The 23181-nt window shown below is 40.9% G+C and overlaps 1 protein-coding gene across 1 annotated transcript in view; it reads left to right on the top strand.

Moving 5' to 3' along the window:
* usp43a (ubiquitin specific peptidase 43a) overlaps positions 1 to 22687 on the top strand; it is a 96394-nt gene extending 73707 nt beyond the window's left edge. The window contains exons 10-16 of the mRNA XM_053418837.1: positions 1017 to 1094; positions 1278 to 1407; positions 7388 to 7507; positions 9404 to 9644; positions 10803 to 10961; positions 15815 to 15976; positions 16102 to 22687. Of these exons, the coding sequence (XP_053274812.1) occupies positions 1017 to 1094; positions 1278 to 1407; positions 7388 to 7507; positions 9404 to 9644; positions 10803 to 10961; positions 15815 to 15976; positions 16102 to 17264 (2053 nt within the window). The 3' untranslated portion in view covers positions 17265 to 22687. The remainder of the gene's footprint in view (positions 1 to 1016; positions 1095 to 1277; positions 1408 to 7387; positions 7508 to 9403; positions 9645 to 10802; positions 10962 to 15814; positions 15977 to 16101) is intronic.
* The last annotated feature ends 494 nt before the right edge of the window (positions 22688 to 23181 follow it).

Below are 23181 nucleotides of genomic sequence, written 5' to 3'. Positions count from 1 at the left end.
AGGAATAAATAAAGGAAACCCACCCATCTCTGACACAAGGCTGAAGATCTGTGACTAAAGATCTAGAAACTGGATTGTTTAGTCCACTGAAGTTCTGACTTCTCCTCCACCATGAACCACCCTATACTCACATATCTTTAGATCTATCCTCTTTCCTTTCGAATATCGTTTAGAAAAGCATGCACAGTTTTATTGGGAGAGAATAATGATTTTGTACTTTACTACTCTGCTTAACTGTACATTAAATTTGTTCCAACATAATTGCTCCTTGTCTGGGTGTGGTTTACGATGTTTGTTTCTGCTGCACATACATATCCCTGCATCAAACAGTAGAGTGCACAGAGAACACAGACGATATGAGGTCTGCTTCTGAAGCAAGATGGTCGTACTCTTCATCATCATGATAAAACTACTCTTCTGTCAGGGCCCAACACTATTGAACTTTAACCTGAGTAACTCAGAATGACACCTTCACTGTCATCTCTCAAAAATAACTTTCTATTATTATATTTGTTTAAACTTTCTCCTTTGCCATTTATTTTAAATGATGTATTATATTTTTCTTCTTCTTTTTGTTTTGCTCGGTCTATTGGCGGGTGGCAACCAACGTCAAGGTGCATCACAGCCATCTTCCATAGAATAAACATATTTGACATATCACATGATTTGATCCTTTCATGTTGGTGTTGATTCAGACTCCAGTGGGTGAAGCTTTGCAATATAAACACCCAACATCAGTCATTTGTTAGTTCATGATGTGAACCCAGGTCTCACCTCAGCCTGGTAATCCTTCGCTATCCTGCTGTTGCTACTATCTGTGAAACAAGATGAAATAAAAATATTGATCGAAAGCTTGTTATATGTTGCTCACCAGCAGCGCAGATTTCAACCTCCCTTGTTTGCGGGTTCATGTTTATGGAGATAATACTTTTCATTATCACTGAAGAACAAAAGGTCAGAAGATGTGAACCTAGATTTGAAATGTAATCCCACTCTCTCCTCCTGCTGGATTATAGAGTGCTGAAGATGTGTGGCATCGGGGGGCCTCCTCACGTGAAGCTCGTCATAGAGTGGGAGCACAAGACTAAAGAATGGTAAGAATCAGGCACATACGTGTTCACTCCTCGAGCCTCCATGTAGGCTGCATGCACACCCTCCGTGGGTGTCATCATCAGTTGTTTTTTTATTGCTGTTTACTCAATTCCTAGAACTGACTACATGTGAAACATACTGATTGAACCACTGTTAACCTGTGTGTGTGTGTGTATGTGCTCCAGTCTGTTTGGCACCATCCAGGAGGAGGTGGTGAAGGATGCAGAGAGTGTGAGGAACCAGCAGCAGCAACACCTGCAGCAGCACAGCTGTACCTTAGACGAGTGCATCCAGCTGTACACCAAAGAAGAGCAGGTAAGACTGAAGGCAGCACGACTGCCAAGTAAACAACCAGAAGTCTCTAGTCTCAACATCTTTGTATCTCAGAATATTTTTGTCCAAACGTTAATTAATTCACAGTGGCTTGTATAAGGAAGCACAATTTGAATATATGAATAGTTTAATTAAGTTTATCGGCTCCGGAGGTGGCTGCATGAAGTCTGATAAAAATAATTTTAAGTGATGTCACTCGAGTCTCACATGGATGGAATATTAAGCTCCTTAAAGGGATCATAACATTGTAATTTTATCACAATAAAGGTGTAATTTATTTGAATTTAGTTTATTATGGGTAATGCACCATATTTTGAGAAGAATTTGAGTGTTGCTGTGTGTGCCTGTTCGTATAACCGTTAGGTGGTTGCAGGTGAAGGAGTTCATGTCAAAGCTTCACACAGTTAATTTGTGTTACATTCATTTTTAATCATACCATTATTTATTCAGGTGAATTGACTGAGCATCAAGCTCATTTACAGCAAAGCCCTGAGATGACATACTGTATACACAGGCATTAACTTTCTGTAGAAGTCAGCAGAGGTGATTAATGTACTGGAACTGACTGACATCCTTACACCCATTATCTACACCCCTTGTCCCTTAGAGTGTTGCAGGTGGAGGGAGGGGGGGAGGGGGCTGGATCCCAGTTCTGACGTTAAAGACAAGCATTCACACCTACATTCAGTTTATAGTAATAATATTTAAAATCGTATTAATAAAATTGTAGACTTCAATACAGCTGATCCTAATGTGCATGTCTCGAGACACTGCACACAGAAAGACCCCAACCTGCTAACAAACCTTCTGGCTGTGCGGCACCCCCGCTCACATGCACACTCATTACCATTTCACACAGTGCAGCACCGGTGAGACCAAAACTTTTTATCCCGACATCCAAACGTTTCACCTTTTAGTTCTACTTCTCTCGGCCTCCCGTTGTTCTGAGTGTAAGGGACTTTTGCAACCTCCTACATGGTTTGAGATTTTCGAAGCTGAGTACTTTACTCCCTCACAACGACACCATAAGTGAATTCATTCACTAGAAGCTCAGACGTCTCTGCAGAGCTGCAGAATGACTCAGTTGAAATGGTCCTCATGAGAGAGGCTGAGTAAAGTCCTCTGTCGGCCTGTGATGTTCAGGCACATGTGAAGTGCTGTGCAAGGTTAGTCCTTCAGGGGACTGGGAATTTGGACGACTCCCAAGTGAAACCGAGTTTATTCAGCTCTGTTCTAAAGACGTAAGTGATGCGATTCAAGAAGCCTAGTTTCATTTAGCTGTAGAATCTCTCAGTATTGTACCACAAAACCTGAGTAATGTAGCTGCTATTGATTGGAGGATATTCAGGGTCACTGGTGGATGAGTAGAGTACCACATACTTTATCTTTTCATTCCAAACTAGTCTGTGATTCATGAGTGTTAGTTGAGAGCAACAGGCAGACTGAAGATAACTGGGCTGGATACAGATATAAGCATTGAGCAAACTGAGGTCCGCAATTGTGATCGCGGCATTCTAAACAAATAATTTAATTAAAAGCTTAATGGAAATCAAATAAATTATCAAAAAACTAAATTGCTTTGCAATAAAAAAGAGCAATTATAAGAGGAGTTTACAAATGAGTTATTGCATCAATAAATAGTTTGAATTAAAAAGGGAGGCATGTATTAATACAATAAAATCGGGGCTGCAAAGCCGGACTGCATGGAGACGACCTTTCTGCGACTTGTTTGCTACCTTCTCACCATCGTCTCTGCTTCAGCGGTGTGTGTCATCTGCAGGGAGGGCGCAGGTGTGAAGGAAGTGATTGGTTGTGTGTATTACAGACTTCATTTATGGCTTTTTAGGGACATGAAGAGGATTCTAACAAATACGATGAAGAGTGTTTCAACTTGCCAACTCTAACTTGAATTCACCAATAAATATTTATTAATTAATAAAAAAAATTGAAATTGGGTTTGAAAAGATAAACAAATAACTGAATTCACTAACTAAATAAATAACACTGGTTTTGATGAGACTTTTAAAAGGATAATTTCCTTTCTCATTTGTATTTCAATTTCCTGGAGCTTTTCTTGTCAAATGCCTGATTGGCTGATTAATTTCACTTCTCTTTATTGCTTCAACATACAAATGTCAAAGTCCATGGGTTGAATGAGGTATGAAAAAAAACCTAACATTTGAGAAAAGGCAATAACTTTTTCACTCGTGACTTGTAAAACTGTGAGTGCCAGGAACAACAGACCAGATGGATTGGTTATTCACTCCTGATGGATGTGATTCATATTCAGAGCCTTGGTGACTGTTTACAACTCAGTACCTCACACTGAATATATGGACAATAAAAGCATCAATAGGTGAGTGCAGTGAGTCAGTGGAGAGGGAGTTTGTTGTAATAAGAAACCGCTTCGCCGCAGGGAGCCAGTGACTGAATCAGCTCACACTACAACAGCTCATCACTTCATGCATATCTCTCCTTGAATGTTGCTGTGTTCAATAAAAAGATGTCAGCCTTGAGGGAAGACGTCAGGACGACCCGCTGACGATTACTTCAGGTTCCTCGTCACTTTATTCAGCAGTGTGTGAGTGAAGGTCTCTACATATAAAACACACTGTACAGTATAGCATGTTTGTTAGGGTACAGTATAGCATGTTAGGATGCAAATATCTGAGTCAGTTGTACTGGAGATTTTCTCAGAACTTTTCCTGCCAGCCCACATAATAAAATGTCCGTGTGAGCCCATGTGAGAAAACAGCAGGAAATGTCCAGATACAATAGTTCACAGCCAGCAAGTAGGCGTGAGTGACAGACGCAAGAACACGAAGAATAAATATCTGTGTTAAATAAATAAAAAAAATACATAATCCAGACACTGACAAAGATGGGAACTTGGAAAAACAATGAGATTTGACGGTTTTTGTCAAGAAGGGCCAACGCTGGTTCCAATGTTCTGTAAACCAAAACACTGAACTTTCTGTTTGTAATGTTTTCTAGGGAGGGAATGACAAAAAACTAACGGATGTTCTACTCCCACATTGGCTCTCTGCACATCTTCAGTCTTCCTTTTTAACACAGAAGAATAAAGAAACCTGCTTTATATCTTAAAGATACAAACCTCATGGACAAATACTTACTCTGTGTGCCACCTCACTGTGACTGTCGAGCTGAATATTCTCTGAATACATATTGAAATACCGAAAGGACAATACACTTGGTGTATTGTGTAATACAAAATATACAGTGTACCCTCACCTTAAATAGGACAATCATTTTGTGAATTAGATATGTGTCGGAGGATGACATGGAAACAGGCTCAAACCGAATGGCAGCGTTAGGTTTTCGTTGCGTTATTGCAATTCTTTCGTCTTGTATCACGCTGCCCACAAGAGCCAATGGGATTATTCCGCAAAGTCCACAAACCAGTGGCGACTGGTAAAATTGTCTATTTACCTTGTGAAGAATGAATTTCATGGATGTTTGTCATCGCTTTATTTTAGGGCAAACATGCAAAGGCTGATATTTATTCTTGGCATGTACCAGCTCTCTCTCTCTCTCTCTGTCTCTGACAAACAGACGTGGAGGCTCGCTGCCACTTAGGACACAGCCGAGTTGGAGTTTAGTCAATCGTGTCTCATCAGAAACATAACATGAATTCATTTCAGTGATTACTGGGGGAGAGTTGCTGGAAATGATCCTAATGACTGTTTAAACTCTCAGCTCACTCAAACCACTTAGTTGTCTTCTAAACGCCCTCTATTCTTCGTGGGGTGTATTCTACCAGATGTTTGGAACATGTGGACTTGAAAACATCACATCACTCCTGCAGATTTATCAGCTGTATAGTCATATAACTGGTGGAGTCTTACGATGCCTGTGAGCTCCACAAATTGTATAAACGTGGACCTCCTCTCACATGGAGTACAACAATAAAAAGGGAATTATATTAAAACATATAAAATATACCTGACAAACCAAGTGAAACACAAATCCTCCATACAATTTTTACATATACGGATCCCCTACACAAATTCAGAAGTTAGGTTAGGTATAACTCAACTAACGAGTAAACTTAAAACCACAATAATAGTAAAGCTAAAATACCAAAACTTGAATGAAATGTCACGTACATCTCCCCTGTAGTACAACAAAATAAAGGGATCAATGTAACAGTTTATGAAACGTTTGTTTTTGTAACATGATGCATTATCCTGCTGGAAGAAGCCATTAGAAGACAACTCATCTGTGGCCAGAAAAGGATGAACGTGGCCAAGAGCACTTCTTAGAGAGGCCCTGGCTTTCAAACAAGGATTCACTGATGTTGAGGGACCAAAAGTTTGCCAAGAATATCTTCCCCACACACTAATCCTCCAGCAGCCTGGATGATTGACACAAGTCGGATTTGGTCCAATGATTCATGCTACTGACACAGAACTCTGACGGCACCATCTGCAGCCACAGCAGAATTCAGATTCAGGAGGCTTGACTGTGTCTCCACTGCAGCCTTGCATTTCTGTTGTTGTCCGACACTAGAGGAGACTATTCTCCTCAAGGTTTCATGTTTGGCTTATTCTGAGATGCTTTTCTTCTCAGCACAGTTATAGAAAGTGGTTATCTGAGTGGCTATAGCTCCTGATCGTCCTCCTCTTTTCTACAATCATCTCCATCTGCATTGCATCCACTCACTGCATGTTCTTGTCGGGCGAATGGATTTTTGTCTTTCTTCAATCGGCTCAATCAGTCCATCACTGGTAGTTTATTTAGGGCAACGTTTTGCAAATGTAATGGTCTACCTTCTCGAGAATTCAATCAACCCTATAAGTATCAAACCAGGAACTGGCTCTTATTATATGATATGTAATATAAATTCATACTTCAGTCCATCCCAACTCCTCTCTCTCTCTCTCTCTCTCTCTCTCTCTCTCTCTCTTCCTCTCTCTCCCCCTCACCCTGACACACACCACAGACTCAGCTGACGTCTCTGACCCGCCACATTTGAAATGTATTTTTATGCTTCACAGAGTCGATGTGTCAATTTGTTAATCGATATCTTCAATCAACGGTTGTTGGACAGATGGTGGTCGACTGGAAGATTTTAGTTTATCGCCGAACTCTTCTGCATGTCTTTTTGATTTTAGATCCATTTTAAACAAACTCTGATCAGCTGCTTCAGAAACATTCAAACCAGCCGGTCTGACTCCAGCAGCCATAGTACGGTCAAAATCACTGAGATCAGATTTTTTGAAAATAATATTATATGAGCATATTATATTTTATGTTATAATATAATCCAACATTACATCATGCTCCTTATCTGCATCTGCACGATTTAATGCAATGCACTGTTGCCACATTTGAATGTGATTGTGGGACTGCTGCAAGCGATCGATCAATAAAGTTAGTAATAAAAAATTCAACACTAACTATTTTGATAATCAATGAATTGGTTTGAGTGCTTTTGAGTGGTTTGTGATTTTAGCTTCTTATATGTGAATTTCTTCTAGTTTCTTTGCTCCTCTAATGACACTAAAGTGTATATCTCTGGTTTGTGGACGGTCGAAGACTGAAGATAGAGGAGGTGTCTTGGGGCACAGATCAAAATAGTTTTCCAATGACATGTCATGGACCAGAAAGCTAATCGATTAATCAAGAAAATAATCAATAGACAATGCTTCACCTAATGTCAGCTGGGATTTGGTTGATTCGTTGCTTCCCCCCAAATTACCATGGAATGATGAATGGATTGATTGGTTTTAATAACGCATGACTTTTAAGCACACAGGATTTTAATCAGAGTGGATTTAATGAAAAACTTATTTATAGAGACATTTATCATATTAAGTGAACACGTCTCATTACGTCTCATTTCCAGACCAAGTGACCACAGATATGAACATTTGGTGTTTACATCATTTTGTTTTATTTGTATAAATGTTTCATTGATGATTTCACTGATTGTTTCCAGCTGGCCCCTGACGACGCCTGGAAGTGTCCCCACTGTAAAAAGTTTCAGCAGGGCATGGTGAAGATGAGCCTGTGGACTCTCCCTGACATCCTGATCCTCCACCTCAAGCGTTTCCGACAGGTAGGATGCACTAATCACCACAACTTCTTAATTACAAATACCTGCTGTACCTAAACTGCACCAAACGGCAAACGCACAAACTGAGCCGCTAGCTGGTGAAGATAAAATTCAGCAGCTACAGGGTCTGATCTTGCCTTGAAGAGAGAATATTGGACAGATAATCAAAACCACAACTTTAAGTGAATGCTAATGTCCCTCCTTGTTTTCAAGGAAAACAACTTTTTGGCAGTTTTCCAGTCTCCCATAAGTGGCCAAAGGAAAAAAATGTTATTCAATTTTAACGATATCTTCTCTACGATTGAGCTTTTGTCGGGGCAGCAAGAAACGAAATGATCAACAACTATTTGCCTGATAGGAAGAAACTCCACTTAAAATGGCTGCACCAAACTCAACGATGCTTGCGAGCTCCTTCAGTCCTTCAACTGGAGTCGAACTGATTTGATCATGTGACATGCCTTACTCTCTACATTCTCCCAATTTAAGCTGCAAAGATTTCCCATCTCTCCCTTTGCTTGTCAATGCCTCTTCTGCCCTGTCTGTCGATTCAGCCCCCCCACTACCTCAGCATCCACCTGCAGCCTTCGACAGGGGGGGGGGGCTCAAAGATATTTGCTCATCACTCCCAGTTATATCCGTGTAATCATATCTGGGGGTGTAGTGAGGCTGGAGCCTAGATGCCAAACTCTAACTATGTTCTGCTGCTGAAATAAACATTTCCAACGCCTCCATCTATCACAGGCAAAGTCCCTGACTTCTTTGCATTATGGAACGTGCATGTAGGTTAGAGCAGCCTATCAACATGCAGCATTTCCGGGCGCACCATCACCCTTACCATCACGATGTTCTCTAACAATGTCACGGCATTCAGCCCGGCAATTATAAAGAAGTCAGTGAATCATATCCCTCACCTCCACCGGTAACAAGGTTCTCTCTGTCTGGAGCCGTGGGAGCATGAATAAATAAATACCCAAAATATAGATACCTGCAAACCAGTGACATCCCCTTAACCCCTTAGCTAACTATTAAATGTTATTCTGCTTCCCACGCTTTCAAGTCAGCAGAGGTTTTGTTCCCCACATTGACTGTATATAAAGATGGAGGGCATAGCTGCTACCTGAAGGTGAAGCCAAAGAGTCCTGCTCGCTGCAGTAACTTGTACGCACGGATGTCAATGCCACAGCTCCTCGCCGTGCACACAAATTGCTAAATTTGTTTCCTCTATAGCCCAATATTCATAATAATAATAATGATTAAAGGATATTATGAGGGAAAAAAATTGTCTGCGCTGAATAACTGCTCATCAAAATATCTGATCACGTATCTGCCGAGCTGTCATTCCAGATTATTGTATTTGAATGCAGACAGTCACTCTGTCAGACTCTGTGTCTAGCATCACATTGGCAGAGGAGATTTATCCAGGAGTGAGTGATCATTACAGTAGACCCTGAAAACACTGCTGGCCTGTGGTGCAGGGCTCGTCAGCTGTGAGGCTTGTTTACCACACAGTGACGCAGTTGGTATTGATGCTCTGCCGTGCCCCTGTCCACATTGACCATCAGTTTAAGTTAGAGCTGGACCTGCTTCAACTACCTGAGGAAAAACAGGAAGTCGATCAACTGTTCTTTCACATTGACTCCAAGGAACCCAAAGTCATCCACACCTAGGTGATTCAACATCACTGATGGAAGAGGGTTGTGGTCAAAGTGCTTAACATGTATTGTGGTCGTTTTTAACGTCCTCTTAGTTCTCAGCAAAATTCAACATACTCAGGCAGGAAGCTGCATGAGGTTTAAGTGACACACTGATTCCAGGATGTATCAAGTGATCCAAAGTTACATCTCAGCCTGTTACATTATTTTTGATATATTCATGAATAGAAACATTGTTACTCGACAGGTGGGTGAGCGCAGGACTAAGCTGTCGACCTTGGTGCGTTTCCCCCTGACTGGACTGGACATGGCCCCCCACCTGGTGAAGAGGAGTCAGAGTATGAGGAACCTGGACCTGGGGCCATGGCCCCCAGCCTGGAAGCAGCCGTCAGGACAACACCCCGACATGACCCTCCCACTTGACTATCAGTACGACCTCTACGCTGTGTGTAACCATCACGGAGGAATGCATGGAGGACATTATACAGGTGTGGAACTGTATAATATGTTATTTACTACATGAAACATCACTCACTTTTACAAATGTGGCTTTTAGCGTTGACTGCATTTTGACAGTTGAACAGACACCAGCTGTTATAATACATTCCCTCAAATCATTTGTTATTTAAAGCCTATTTACTCTGCTATGAATATTTTCATGCTCATATGTTTCAGTCTATTACTAGTTTTTATTGCAGAGGCCATTCATGAGTATGAATGTTCATATCAACATGCATTGTCATAATTGTAAAGTGAGATGTGAGCATGGAGCTTAAAGTCTCCACAATCCCTGCTTCTCAACAGCATGAACTGGGAGGCTGGTCAGAATTGAAGTGAAGGTATCTGAATGTCAGAAGCATATTGCAGCTGAATAGAGAGCTGAGCTTCATAAAAAAATCATCTTCTTGTCAGTGTTGGAGGCATTTTGGTCTTATATTATTTCCCTTCAACCTCTGTAAGGCAATTGCAAATATACTGGATTGGTGATGCAATCTGGCAGCGAGCGGGATGGTGAACGTGATACATAGTTGAGGCAACACTAGGCCTGTGACCGCATGGAGATCTTTTGTTAAAGAAACAAAACTTTGAGGATAAATGTTAGAGAACTGGAAACAGCAGGAAATGTGGAGGATGCAGCAGCTGTTGTCATGACAGCTTGGGTGTCCTCTCACTGGCTTTTTCTGGTGCACTATGACATGGCTACAGCACGATAAAAGTAAAATATGGACTTATACCAGCGTTTTAACAGTAATACTCCAAAATTAAACGGCCACATGAGAGTTTTCATAGTTTTGTTTATCCAGGGCAGATCGACTAAGCATCACGCTCACACGTGCTGTGCGTTTTTTTAATGCAATAAGCAGAGCTGAAGAAAGTTCTCCACTGCAGCTGCATTATTGATTTGAGGAGAGCAGCTCAGTGTGTCGGCGAGCGGGTCTTTGTTTATGTGGCTTGCAACTTTGACAAACACAGATCAATAGTGTGAGCACAAACTACAACCTGCAGTCAAAGACTTGCAACCCAAGCGCAAAGGTGTGTATACAAATACCACTATAACTACTACTTCTACTACTACTAATAGCCTTTTTCTTTCAATTTGACTTGATGAAATTTGAGGATTTTCTCCATGTCCCTTGGTTTTGCAGCTTACTGTAGAAATTCAGTGGATGCCCAGTGGTACAGTTATGATGACAGCAGCGTCGACCTGGTGCCAGAGGAGGAAGTATGTACCAGAGGAGCTTACATCCTCTTTTACCAGAGACGCAACACCATTCCTCCATGGTCGGCCAGCAGCTCAATCAGAGGTACGCTATCAAAAGACTAGCAAACGGGAAAACATGCATAATTCAATGGATAACCAAGCACATGATATAATGGATATGCCTGCATGTATGACAGAATGTTTGAATTTAATGTGTATATGTGCTTCAAACGCAGGCATTCAGGATTAGGTTGCGCAGTTAGATTGGAGCAGTACTGAAAGGACTGCATCCAAGGGAGAGACCTATATAGACTGATCTTTACAGCACTGTGACACTGCTGGAGACGGGTCTAGCTGAACCATTATCTTTCTGCTATAAGGGAAAAAACACTCAGGCGTAAAAGGGCAATATTGAAGAAAAAAAATTGATATTTCAAAATAAAGTCGCAATGTTACAAGAATAGTCATAATTGAGAAGAGAGTCATAATATTCCCAGAATATTATGACCTTATTCTTAAAATATCATCATAGTATTCTTAAACCCATCACAGTCATCTTGGCTTAGCTCACTTGCAATGACTGTGCCTCTGCCAAGTAATGTCTTTGTCCTCTTTCTTGCACCCTAGTTGTTGCATGTACACGCTGAAGAATATATTTTATTTACCTACTCAATACAATGACAGCGGAGGTAGTTGCTCACCACCTTTAGCATCTTCTTCATACTGGCTGTTTTTGAATAGTCACTACCGGTTCTTGAATTCCTGTTTCATTGATTTTCCTCCTTTGTGAGTAGCTAAGATACTTGAACATTAGGGGCCTGGAAGATAGTTCCTATAAACTATCTGCTGTTACATAATCTCATGACGGCACTTGTTATTAACCAGTTTATTGAGTTTTGTGTCCAAGGCAGGAATATGACCTTGAAGTGCCCTAAAGAAAGGCGTTGTTTATTTTCATGTCAGGCCCAACACTCACCCAAACAGTCTCTCCTTTTAACAAAGTGAAACCGAATGGGAGCCAAAATGAATGTTTGTTTTTTGACTTAAGACCAGAATGCAGCTCCTACAACACCCGGGAAAAGTAAAGCTGTTACATAAGCATGAATTATAGTTTCCTACTCCACAGGGCAGATGTGTCCTTTGTGTTTTTGCCCCCAAACGTCATTGGCAACACCGATTTTTGGATGCGTAAAGGAAAAAATGATTCCACATTTGAATCAAACATAGACACCCCCCGCGGAATGCATAAATTATGACGCACAATGTCAAATACCTGCTTGAAGGCACCGTGATGATCCACTCCTACACTCAAATGTGTGACAGCAGGGAAACTAGAAATGTTTTATAACTTTAAATGCTGGTGGACGTGTGCTGGATTCAAAGGCCTCATTATATATTTTTCCCTGTCGATCAGAAAGAGTGTGCTATAGATTCTGAAGCAGCTCCACACACTGCAATGAAAGAGGCATAAAGCCGTCCTTCAGTCTATGCAAAAAGGGGTACAGTTGCAGTACAGAGTTCTGGGATTCATGTTTGTTAATGAGACAGTTTAAACCCATGCTGTGCTTGGATACCCTGATTTGATTAAGATTGCAGGCTGCACACTTCACATCAAATAGCCTACTGAGGCAGCCCAGCCTTGGCCTTGACTTCATCAAAGACATTCGGGAACAAAGTGTAAGAAACCTTTGGGGAAACACTGAGAGCCTGCAGTCCTGCCTCCGGCCTGTTAGTTTATCTATTTGTGTTGATCTAAAGTCAACAGAAAAAAAACGGTTCAACCATGTGATGCAAAGGCACACGAGAGGATAATAGGAAACACTGAAATAATGAAAGGTTATTATCTCCACTCTTTAGTGAAGGTCGGTGAAAATGTAAAATTATAAACCTTTAAAGTGTTGAAAGCCCTAATGCTCTTTGTTCAGCAACAGAAAAATTGTCCTTTGCGTCTTTATGGACTGTCTAATGCATATTAATGAAGTGTGTCTCATCCCTCATGAGATTAATCAGCAGTCAGATCAGGCAACGGTATCGAAAAACACCGGCAAAATGGCACTGTCAAAAACGTGCTTGGGCATGTACAAGGGGAAAGCACCAGGAGGATACTGGAACGTTCAGAGTACTGGCGAGACAAACAAAGAGAAACGCCTGGACTCAATATAAGGAAATGCGAACACAGAGGGCAGGAGGGCTAGTCGACCTCTAACTAGAAGGTCGGAGGTTCGATCCTACTCTGCCTGTGTCCTAATGTTTGATAGAGATAGTGTTGCTCACAGATGCACAGCTTGAATGTGTGTCTGAATGGGTGAGTGGTAAAACTGTAAAACACTTTAAGTGGTCATCATGACTAGAAAAGCGCTGAATAAATTAGAGAACCACTTAAGGTAATCACAAACCATGGGAAGGCTGACACAGACAGGAAGTGAAGTGCTCTTAACGGTGTCTCCAAAATAAAACAGATAGAAATAAGCTCAAAGTGTTAGCATATGAATCTAAAAACCAAATGCAAGTAAAAGGAGGGTAAAGTCCACAAACACACAATGAGTCCAACAAAAGATCCACAAAGACAAATCAGAAGGTCTACTGGAAAGGCGCCCATGCCAGCAGGTGGCTAGGTGCTGCCTACAGAGGCTTGGGTCCTCCTGCAGCACCAGCAGTTTTGGTATCCACCTGGCCCTTTGCCGCTTGTCTTCCCCACTCGTTCTGCCCATTTCACTTTTACTCACCTATCAATAAAGCTGTAGTTCTAAACCCTCAAAAGTTTACAATTCTTGTTAATGGACAAGGTAATTGCATCCAGAGTAGAGCCTGTCAATCACATGCATTTATACAGTACAAGTATGTGATAAAAACAATAAAAGTTTCATAACGTTTGATCATTTTTAAACTAAGACAATGTATGACATGCTAACTGCCACTGACAGGGTTACATAAAGGAAGTAAGGAAAAGCCTGAAATAACATTACAGAATGTGTGCAGATGAACTTGAAACCTTTTGTCGTGGCTGCTCAGAGGAGTTCATGGTGGAGTACATACTGGAAATGTCACAGTGTCTCCTATCATTAAGGTCTCAACCTTTATCATCATGAAATGTCCTTACGTTTACAGTACAAGGACTTGCTATCCAAATGACCCAAAAGAACAGCATATAAGTATCTGTGTACGTTTTTAACGGCTATCAAAATAAAGTTGATATTTAAATTGTCACACCACGTTTAGATATTATGGGGGTAAAAGTGAAATTGTACATTAATAGGGGGGGGGGGGGGGGGGGGGGAGGATTTGATTCCATCCTTCCTTCACGTCCAGCATTATCTCTGTCTGAGCTTAAAAACATCTGGAAAGGAAAGAAGACACAAAGATTCACTCTGTAACAATTCGCCCTGTTTAAAACCCCAGGGGGAAATTACTACGCATTATTTTCAAGGCACGGGTGGATTAGTCCCGCTGCGTACGGCGCTCGCCGCCAACCCAATTTATAACAAACGAATAATCACTGGTTAGCCCGATAATCTTGTCATAGGTCCCACCCCACATAAAATAATATATATCTAAACGAAATAAATGAAGACAGGTTGCGTACGATTATCTGTATTTACACCAAACAACAACACCCCCACACATCACCTCGACACGTCCCCGCAAACAAAATCAGACACACGCTATATATACAGATCCCAACATCAATATTTCCCCACCCCCGGATCATAACATAACCCGCAAACAATCAATACTTCCCCACCCCAAGTACATCACATAATCCCGAAGCGACGTCCCCACAAACAAAAGATAAGCAGGTGTGGCGTGGTGAGTTGTCGCAAACCGTCCCAACAGTGTCCACGATGTCCTCACCCCTTCCAGGAGCCCAGAAAACGTTCAATACTTGCAGTAATCCCTTAAAAGTCTCTCAGGCAATAATCCCGCTTCTTCAGAAAAGCCCATGAAGGTTTTAAGTGATCGCCGATCCCTCGAACCTCTGGTCGCTCCGCCAACCCGCACCAAAAAACAAAGAACTCCCTCGGGACGTGACTTCCCCCATATTTATCCTATTTGTCGTTACAGAAACCCAAATGTACATCATAACACATATAATTAACAAATACATACAAAGATCCCTTCCCTCATCCTTATAATTTGAAGGCGTCTGACCCCTGAAATATGTACATTTATTGATGCATAAAGTGCACTTAGGTGACCTTTTCAACTCTGTGTAATGAAAAAGAGCATAGGCCTGTGGAAATATGTGTTTTATGTATCATTTTACACATAAATATGCATCAAAGTACAATTTCTGCACATTTCATAACTTTAGAAAAAAGGGGATTGTTATGTACTATTGTACCCCGGGTGTTATTTCTATTCCCACATGCAAAAACAATTCCAACTGTAACGTATTGTAATATCGGTTGCCATGGCAATATCGCTACCAATCAATAGTCTGAGTTTCAATGAAGGTTTGTTTTCTGTCCAGCTGACGGAGACTTGCTCTCACAGGATTTAATTGTGTTGGTGTAATCCCTAAATCCCCCCCGCCTTGAGCCTCTAAAAGTAGTTGAATATCCATCGATTCACGGGTCCAGGCTGGTTTTCAGACGATAAGGAGACCAGGAGGCACAAATAATGAAAGTGGAGGTGGAACTAATTACAAGTTTTTCCACTTCAGCTGGGTACCACAAAAAAGCACTTTCACATTCATGCATGAGTAATAAAGAGCAATGAAACCATTACAGGGGCCAATCTACTCTTTGGCTACTTTTACATCTGATGTTTTTTTAACACGTCTAGTTTAAAGGATTGCAAGACTTGTAAAAGCCACAAAGTCAAGTGACACCATGGATTTGATCTATTTCTGGCTGTACAAAGGTCACTGAGATTTAAACATCAGAGCTAACCATTTAGAAGTAATGTTTATTTAATGTTCTCAGTGTATTCCCTTTCTTTCTGTGTGTCTCACAGGCTCCACAAGCTCATCAATGTCAGACCATTGGCTCGTCCGCCTCACAGTGGACAGTAAGAGAGGCAGTCTGGTGTCTCGATCGTCCACCACCTGCCCGTCTTCAAATCCCGACTCTCCAGAGTCTCCCGTCTTCCTCGAAGATGGTTGTAAAGACGAAAAGGGTAAAAGAGCAAACCCAAAATTTGTTTATTCGCTTATTGATTGTTTATTTTGAGATCAATTGTGTGTAAAGGTCTTGCATTTGAATGAGAAAACTAACAGATTTTTTTCTCTAAATAATTGTTAGGAGGTTTTGAGAGAAGGCCATTTATCAGGGGACTTGAGGGGCGCAGCAAGAGTATGAGAACCCCCAGCAGATCTAAGGACACTCTGAGCAAAGTACTTCCCCTTCGCTGGTCCTTTGGGTCCAAGGACAGACGAAAACCTGACCCAGTGTCTCCGCCGGATCAAGATCCTGCCCCTGTGGAGCTGGTGCAGTACTTGGAATCTGGCCGGCGTCCCCGGTGCACAAAGGACCCAATAGTAACACTGATGAGCAAACCGCGCAGCAAAAAGGAAGCTGCTGAGGCCCATGCTGTAGCTAATGTCAAATCGTCCAATGCTGGGAGTATGAGTTGTGTGGATAAAGCAAGAGATGAGCAGCAGCCAGAGTCTCCACAGGTCCCAGAGGGCCAGAGGAGACCATTGGACAAGACGACCAGCCTGAGACGCAGCAAGGGGAGCAAGACACGAGATGAGGGCACCTTGAATATCAGCAGTAGCTCTAGCAGTAACACCCTCACCAGAAGGAAGGATTCCAGGAAGCAGAGCTCCTCCAAAGCTTCCCAGGATACAGAGACAACAAGGCGGTTCAGTGCTGGAGTTCAGCCCAGCTACAGCACACCCAGCCTTCATGATGGGACCCTGAGAAGACAGAGGGGAGACAGGGCTGAACATCCAGGTGCATTTGAAGAAATCTCTAAGACCAAAAGAGGAGAAATGCCCAAGAGTCAGGAGGGACTGTTCTCCTTCTTAAAAGGCAACTTCTTGAAGAAGGATAAGGACCAGAAGACGTCCAAGGAGGATGAGTCGGGGAGAAGAGGAGGAGACGAAGGAGGCCGAAGGACGCTGTCAAGGCCGCCAGTGTCTAACGGAGCAGCGGGAGGCAGAAGTGCTGCAGAAAGAGAGAGGTCTAATGGCTCAGGCCATCTGGGCGATGAGCTGGCGAATGGAAAAGTTGGACGTACGACGGTTGACATCAAACGCTCCCAAAGTCAGTCCAACATCCCCACCAAGGCAGAGCCGAGCATGCACAGGACAGCATCTTTGCATCGCAATGGCATGTCCACAGCCCCGGCACCCTCACGCAGCCTGACAACGGACAAACCATCTTACGGCACCCTGCAGAGGACTCGTTACAGCACAACCTCACTGGGGCGCAAAAAGACAGTCCCCGAGTCGAGCTTCTGACAGAGCTAGTTAACACACAAACACACGGAGCCTTGTACCTGATATAGAGTGAATGACGTCCAGTCTCAGAGATCAAAGCAATAGAGCTGAATTCACAGTGAAATCCTTTTTGGTCCCGGAAGACAAAGAAGCAGAGACAGAGCAGATGAAGAGTCCGAATGCTGGGATATAAAGAACAGAATGAAATGATGTGACATGTCCATCACTTGTCAGAGGAAGTCCATCTCTTGTATGTTCTTTATCACATGAAACAAGTGCCTAAGAAACTTATATGCAGTTTAGACCAATGAGTTTGTCTTTTTAGCACTGGAAGCACAGAAGTCCTTACCCACAAACACACACACACACACAGACACACACACACACTCCACATAAAAATGCACATATTAACACAATATCTATATTCCTACTGCAATGTGAGGGTTGAAAGTCATACATTTATAGAATTCTTCTGGTTGTAGTTAGGCTTGCTGACTGTTTTGGTTTATCAGAATGTCGTGAGGCTGCAGTCTGGGATTAACTTCAAAAGTTCAAGGTAAATCCCCTGTTTTATGATTGTTTAAAGTACAGTGTGGCTTTGAACACACAACATTGATGTGTCCCCATGTGACCCCAACTACAGTTACTGCTTATTCCATTTTAACCAGCAGTAAAAAGATGAAAAAATTTTTAAAGGAGACATATTTTGCCTTTTCAGTTTGTCCTAGCTCAAGAGTTGTGTAACAGATCTGCAAAATGAAAAAAGTTATGAGGGTAGGAGTGGTATTCTGTAGAAGCACTGATCTTGAGCTCTTTATTATGAATTGGCCAAGAAAATGAAAATCTACCGGGACCAGTAGGGCTTTGTAGCTAACCTCTCTATGGTAATAGAAATGAAAAGACACAAATTTGGGATTTTAAAATTAATGCAATATTGAGGATGTTTGATATAACACCGGTGAACTTTATTGAATGCACTCCATTTTTTACCTTTTAATCTTGACTCTTTTATTTATTTTTTTATCAGATTGTGATTTTTCTGTGCTATCCAGACTCAATCTCGTGTGATTTATCTGTGGGTATATGAAGGTGTGGAGGGTGCTGAGATTTTCTCCTGGCTCAAAGTGCACAATTTGTCCGTGTCCTTGTTTGTCGTCGAAGTGACAGCTGTCAAAAACTGGATGGTGAGGAATTTAAAGCTCAACCTTACAAAAATACTCACATTTATGCAGTGGAGGTTCAGCGGAGGAGTGCTGGTAATAGTGCAGCCTGACACTGACAGCATATGGGCAGTTAGAGAGAGAAGTGGAGATGTGGGTGCAGAAAAAGCGCTGTTTTTCAATGTTCTTTTTTTTCTTATCCTTTAATTGGTCCTTGCCTGAACAGTCTAAACCACGGAAGAGTTAGAATGCCTAAATGGAAACAAATAAAATAAAATAAAAGCAAAATTCACTTTTTAACATATTTTCCTTTTTCTGTTTGTTAACTTTAATTAGCTATATTACTGATAATCGTGCCAGGACGACCCTGCTAATTGTGCGTTTTTCGTCGTCTTGCAGCACATTGTAAATGTAATTAAAGGTTCAGTCAACATCAATGTCCCTACAGCTGCAAAGGAAACTCTTATTTTCAAAGGCTTTTCTGCCATCCGCTAATGCTCCATGTTCCAACCCATAGACTCTATATAAAGATGGACGGCATGACTCCCAAAAGTGAAGCCGAGCGTCCTGATCGCCCTCTGGTGGCTGGCTGCAGTATAGTTCATTAACTCCGCCTCCTACTTGTTAGTTGGTCGGTCACGGACCAAACTTAATAGCCAAAGTGCACGTCGATTGAATTGTTCTCAAAGATGGTCTCGTTTACGGTACTTGTTATAGCACTGATGTACGTCGAAATGTTAATTGTTCAGGTAAATTTAGTTTGACTTAATTATTTGATTCTATAAGAATGGGCTGAAACGTCATGATTGACAGCTGAGACTCACTCTTGATTGGCTGTATCGGTGGGACGTCGCTAACGCCAGACTCTGGCTCCAATTGACCAAGATGATATTTTGTCTTCACTTCTGGATAGTGGGAAGAAACGTGTCATCCATCTCTACATACGGTCTTTGATCCAACCCAATACCTCGCCATTTTAAATCACTCTATATTTGGCATTGGCATGTTTATGTTGCCCTCTGCTGTACGACACGGAAATATATTACGCTCACACCCTACACATCTTTGGTTTATTTGGTTGCTACAGGTGGGGGAAATCTAAATATACTAAATAAATAGGTTTTTTGAGTCCTGTTAATTTAGGCCTTTTAAATATCACGTAGAAATCGGAGACGTGAATGTGGCTTTATGAAGGTTGCGCTTTGCACTTTGTCTTGTCACATAATCAAATATAGTGTTTATGTCCATTGGTGAGTTCCACCCACCCACCCCCACCCAACATCAACTTGCTTTATATTCAAACAGTGACTTGATCCCTTGTAAGAAACACAGGGCAGAATGATAGTTCTACTTTAAGCCACTTTGCAGCATCTGCCAGCATCACAGGGAGTGAGGTAGGTCCCTTGAGCTCACTCACATTACTGCTGGAGTAGAGCGGAGCGTTCATTTAGTTTTCACAGCTCAGATGTCCCCGGCCCCTCCATTAATATGCAAATGGATCGTTCTATAACAGCATAACAAGCGAACGTGATGTCCTCACTTAATGCTGATGGGTCATTTTGATGCTGTGTCTCAAATTGCCAATGACGACCTCTTGGACTTTGCATTTGGAGATTTAATTTGCACTTTACACACACATGGGAATGTTGTGTATCTCGTATCTACCCACATAATGATGGATACTGAAATTGCATTGGTTAGTTGGTGCAGCCCTCAAATCGTTTTTATTTAGGAGAACATATACCTGTATAATTGAATTTAAATCAGCCTGTTGACCTATGTTTCATAATATTTTCAGTTTCAATGGGGAAGAAGGTGTGTATTCACATGAGCTTCTGAATGCTTCTGGACAGTATTGCCTGTTGAATGAGTATGTTATTCAGTTTCCCTTTTCAGAAGCAGTTTCTAAGAGCAGCACAAATATAGGGTCACCCCATATTACGTCAACAGGCTAATTTTGAAAAACTCAAACACCAGCCAGTGCCCAGATGATGTGGTTTGCTGAAGGCCAGTTTGATCTGGTAATGTTGAAGCAGGATCAAAGTTGATTCTCTAAAATACACGAACCTGTCCTTCTTATTGGGAGACATTTTATTAAGGAGTCTGAAAGGATTTAAATGAAACAGCACGGTGTGATATAAGGGACAGATTTCTCTTCCATTTTTCAGTGTGTCACCCTCTGTTATTTAGTTAGTGAGCATTGGAATTTTTCCTGTTTGTGCCAAGCAAACAAGCAAGAAAAGAGAATTTTTAATTCAAGCTTAAATTCTTCCAGTAAATGAATTCCCTTTGCCTCCGTCTCCCTCCTCAACTCCCACAGAGAACACACCCTGTCAACAGCACCCGTAAATAATCTATAAAAGTGTTCTCTAGGCTCCACATGGGTGGATCAGTGTTGAACAGCGCATCTTCAATTACTCTGCGTAGGTTGTTTATTAATATTTATCCAATGAGTCCACTCCTTCTTGGTGATAAATCTTACTGCAGGCAGTCGCTCCATTATGGATCCACTTTTTCCGATTATCTCAGAGGCTGATGTTCTCCTTTTGCAGAATCTTTCTATTCCTGTAACAAATGAATATTTACAAGTGGCATGTCACCTACTGAAATGTATGTGTGATGTATTGAGGGATATGGATCAGCTGGATCACACAAACCTTGTACACACACACACACTTTCATTGTGCTGTAAAGGGTAACAGGTGACTGAGCAATAATAGTTGAATGTCTTACTCATTGGTGTTGGTCATTTGCACAAGGTTTATAGAGCAGGATTAAAAAATTTGGTTCAGACACTTAGTTTTGTCCTATAAATGTCAAGAGGCATTGATTGTGGCTTTGTTGTTGGCACAGCTGCTTACCAGGGGATTACCGGCCCTTAGACATGGAGGTGGTTTGGAAGTTTGTAGAAAAATTTAATAAATGCAAACCTGCTCGAGGCTGCTCTCTGAAATGTGTGAGAAACAATTTATTTAAGCATTCAAATTCATTTTTCTGAAAGGAAGCTGTTAAATACTTTGCTTCAGCTACCATGTCTGAACAACCTTTATCTCATTATAGTGAATATTAGTTATTAATTCTGAATGAGAGCATGTGCTTAGATACAAATTATTATAGATGCTTATTATTTCCTTCTTTACAGTGAAATCTTTACTGTAAAAGAACCCACCAAAGTGCAGACTCTTCCTTGATATTCAGAAGTATCAGATAATCCCATATACATTGTGAATTAAACTCACTCATATATTGATGGTCCTCTGATCACAGAGCAGTGCATTACAGTGTATTTGAGAGATCAATGCTGTTAAAATAGAACTTATAGATTTTAAATAGGGACACAAAGTCTGTATCAATTTTTTACGTTTGTTTATATCTTTTTTTCTGGCTCAATCCACATGTACCCACATACACACAATGTTTACACTGCCAAATTGAGCACTTATGTGTAAACAAGATTTCTGTCAGATGTGGGTTGAAAATGTTTTTATATGAAAATTTTCTACGTTTTATATAAACATATATAAATCTGTCTCTATTTGCGAATACACACAGACAGAATCTTGTGTGTGTGTGAGAGAGAGAGAGAGAGAGAATAAATAATCTGATTATCATTGAGATTTACCCTGTGGTGTGTACTGATTTGGGAATAAGATGAGGTTGTGCAGTGTATTCATATTTTTACAAAATGGTGTACTAGGTTGTCTTTGCTGTAAAACACGAGGTTCTTCCTGAATTGTTCTCTGTACATGACAGTGTGTTGTTTATATTTTTCAATACAACAATTAAATAGTATTTATTTATGATTACCGTCAACAGCTTTTAAATTATCCATCATAAATTCTATTTTAAAATACACAAATCCTAATAAAAATGCATTAATGTTTTACTTTTATCTCACAACACAATGTTAAATAAATACATGTAAGTACTGTAATTATGCAACCTGACCTGAGCCTATATGATCATTTTAAGTGCAACAAAGTGTGATATTGTTATCTGGAATTTTGTTAAGCAGAATTATAATATATATAAATGGAAGTAAATTATAAAATTATACAGGTACACACTTGAGTGTCTGAACTTAAGCTCATTTTATAATGAAATAATTTAAGTTTTTTTTCTTGACTTCAAATTTGTTTGTAATAAGCAATTTTGTTGTTGTTTAACAGTCGCTTGTTGCAGGTGCCAACAGATGGTAGGAAGGGAACTCTTAGCCTGCACTTGTTCCACAGACTGGCTGTTGATGTTTAGTAAAACGATGATAAACACTCCTCTTACACCTTTTGACGTACTTGTATTTTATTTATCACAAATTGTCCTGGAACTATTAAGTACCTCTATTTTTATGAATTTGTGCCTTACAATGTGCTAAAAATGTATAATAACTATCCATTACACACAACAGAAACAGATACCAACAGATATGCACTGCCAAAGATTATGTTTTAAGTGAATACTATATATTGACAATCATATGTATATATAATTAATTCTAACATATCATTTTAATAACGAGGTAAAAGGTAGATATTATTCATGTATTGGACATTTTGCAGGTTTGGTTTTTAACACCTTACTTATGGATATACGGAGCAGACAATGCATCTGAAATCTTGAAATAAAAACATAAAGCAGATTATTCATGTACCTGAAGCCTTCAGCCAATCAAAGCATTGTTGAGACATATGAGAGGCAAGGTGCTGCAGCTGGAGGAGAACATCTGCACGGTCTGACTGCAGCTGGCCCGCCCCGGTAATGTTTTAAGGTCACATGACCTG

This window comes from Pleuronectes platessa, chromosome 3 (assembly GCF_947347685.1).
Source record: "Pleuronectes platessa chromosome 3, fPlePla1.1, whole genome shotgun sequence".
NCBI classification, from domain to species: domain Eukaryota; kingdom Metazoa; phylum Chordata; class Actinopteri; order Pleuronectiformes; family Pleuronectidae; genus Pleuronectes; species Pleuronectes platessa.
This window is presented reverse-complemented; position numbering and strand designations above follow the sequence as displayed.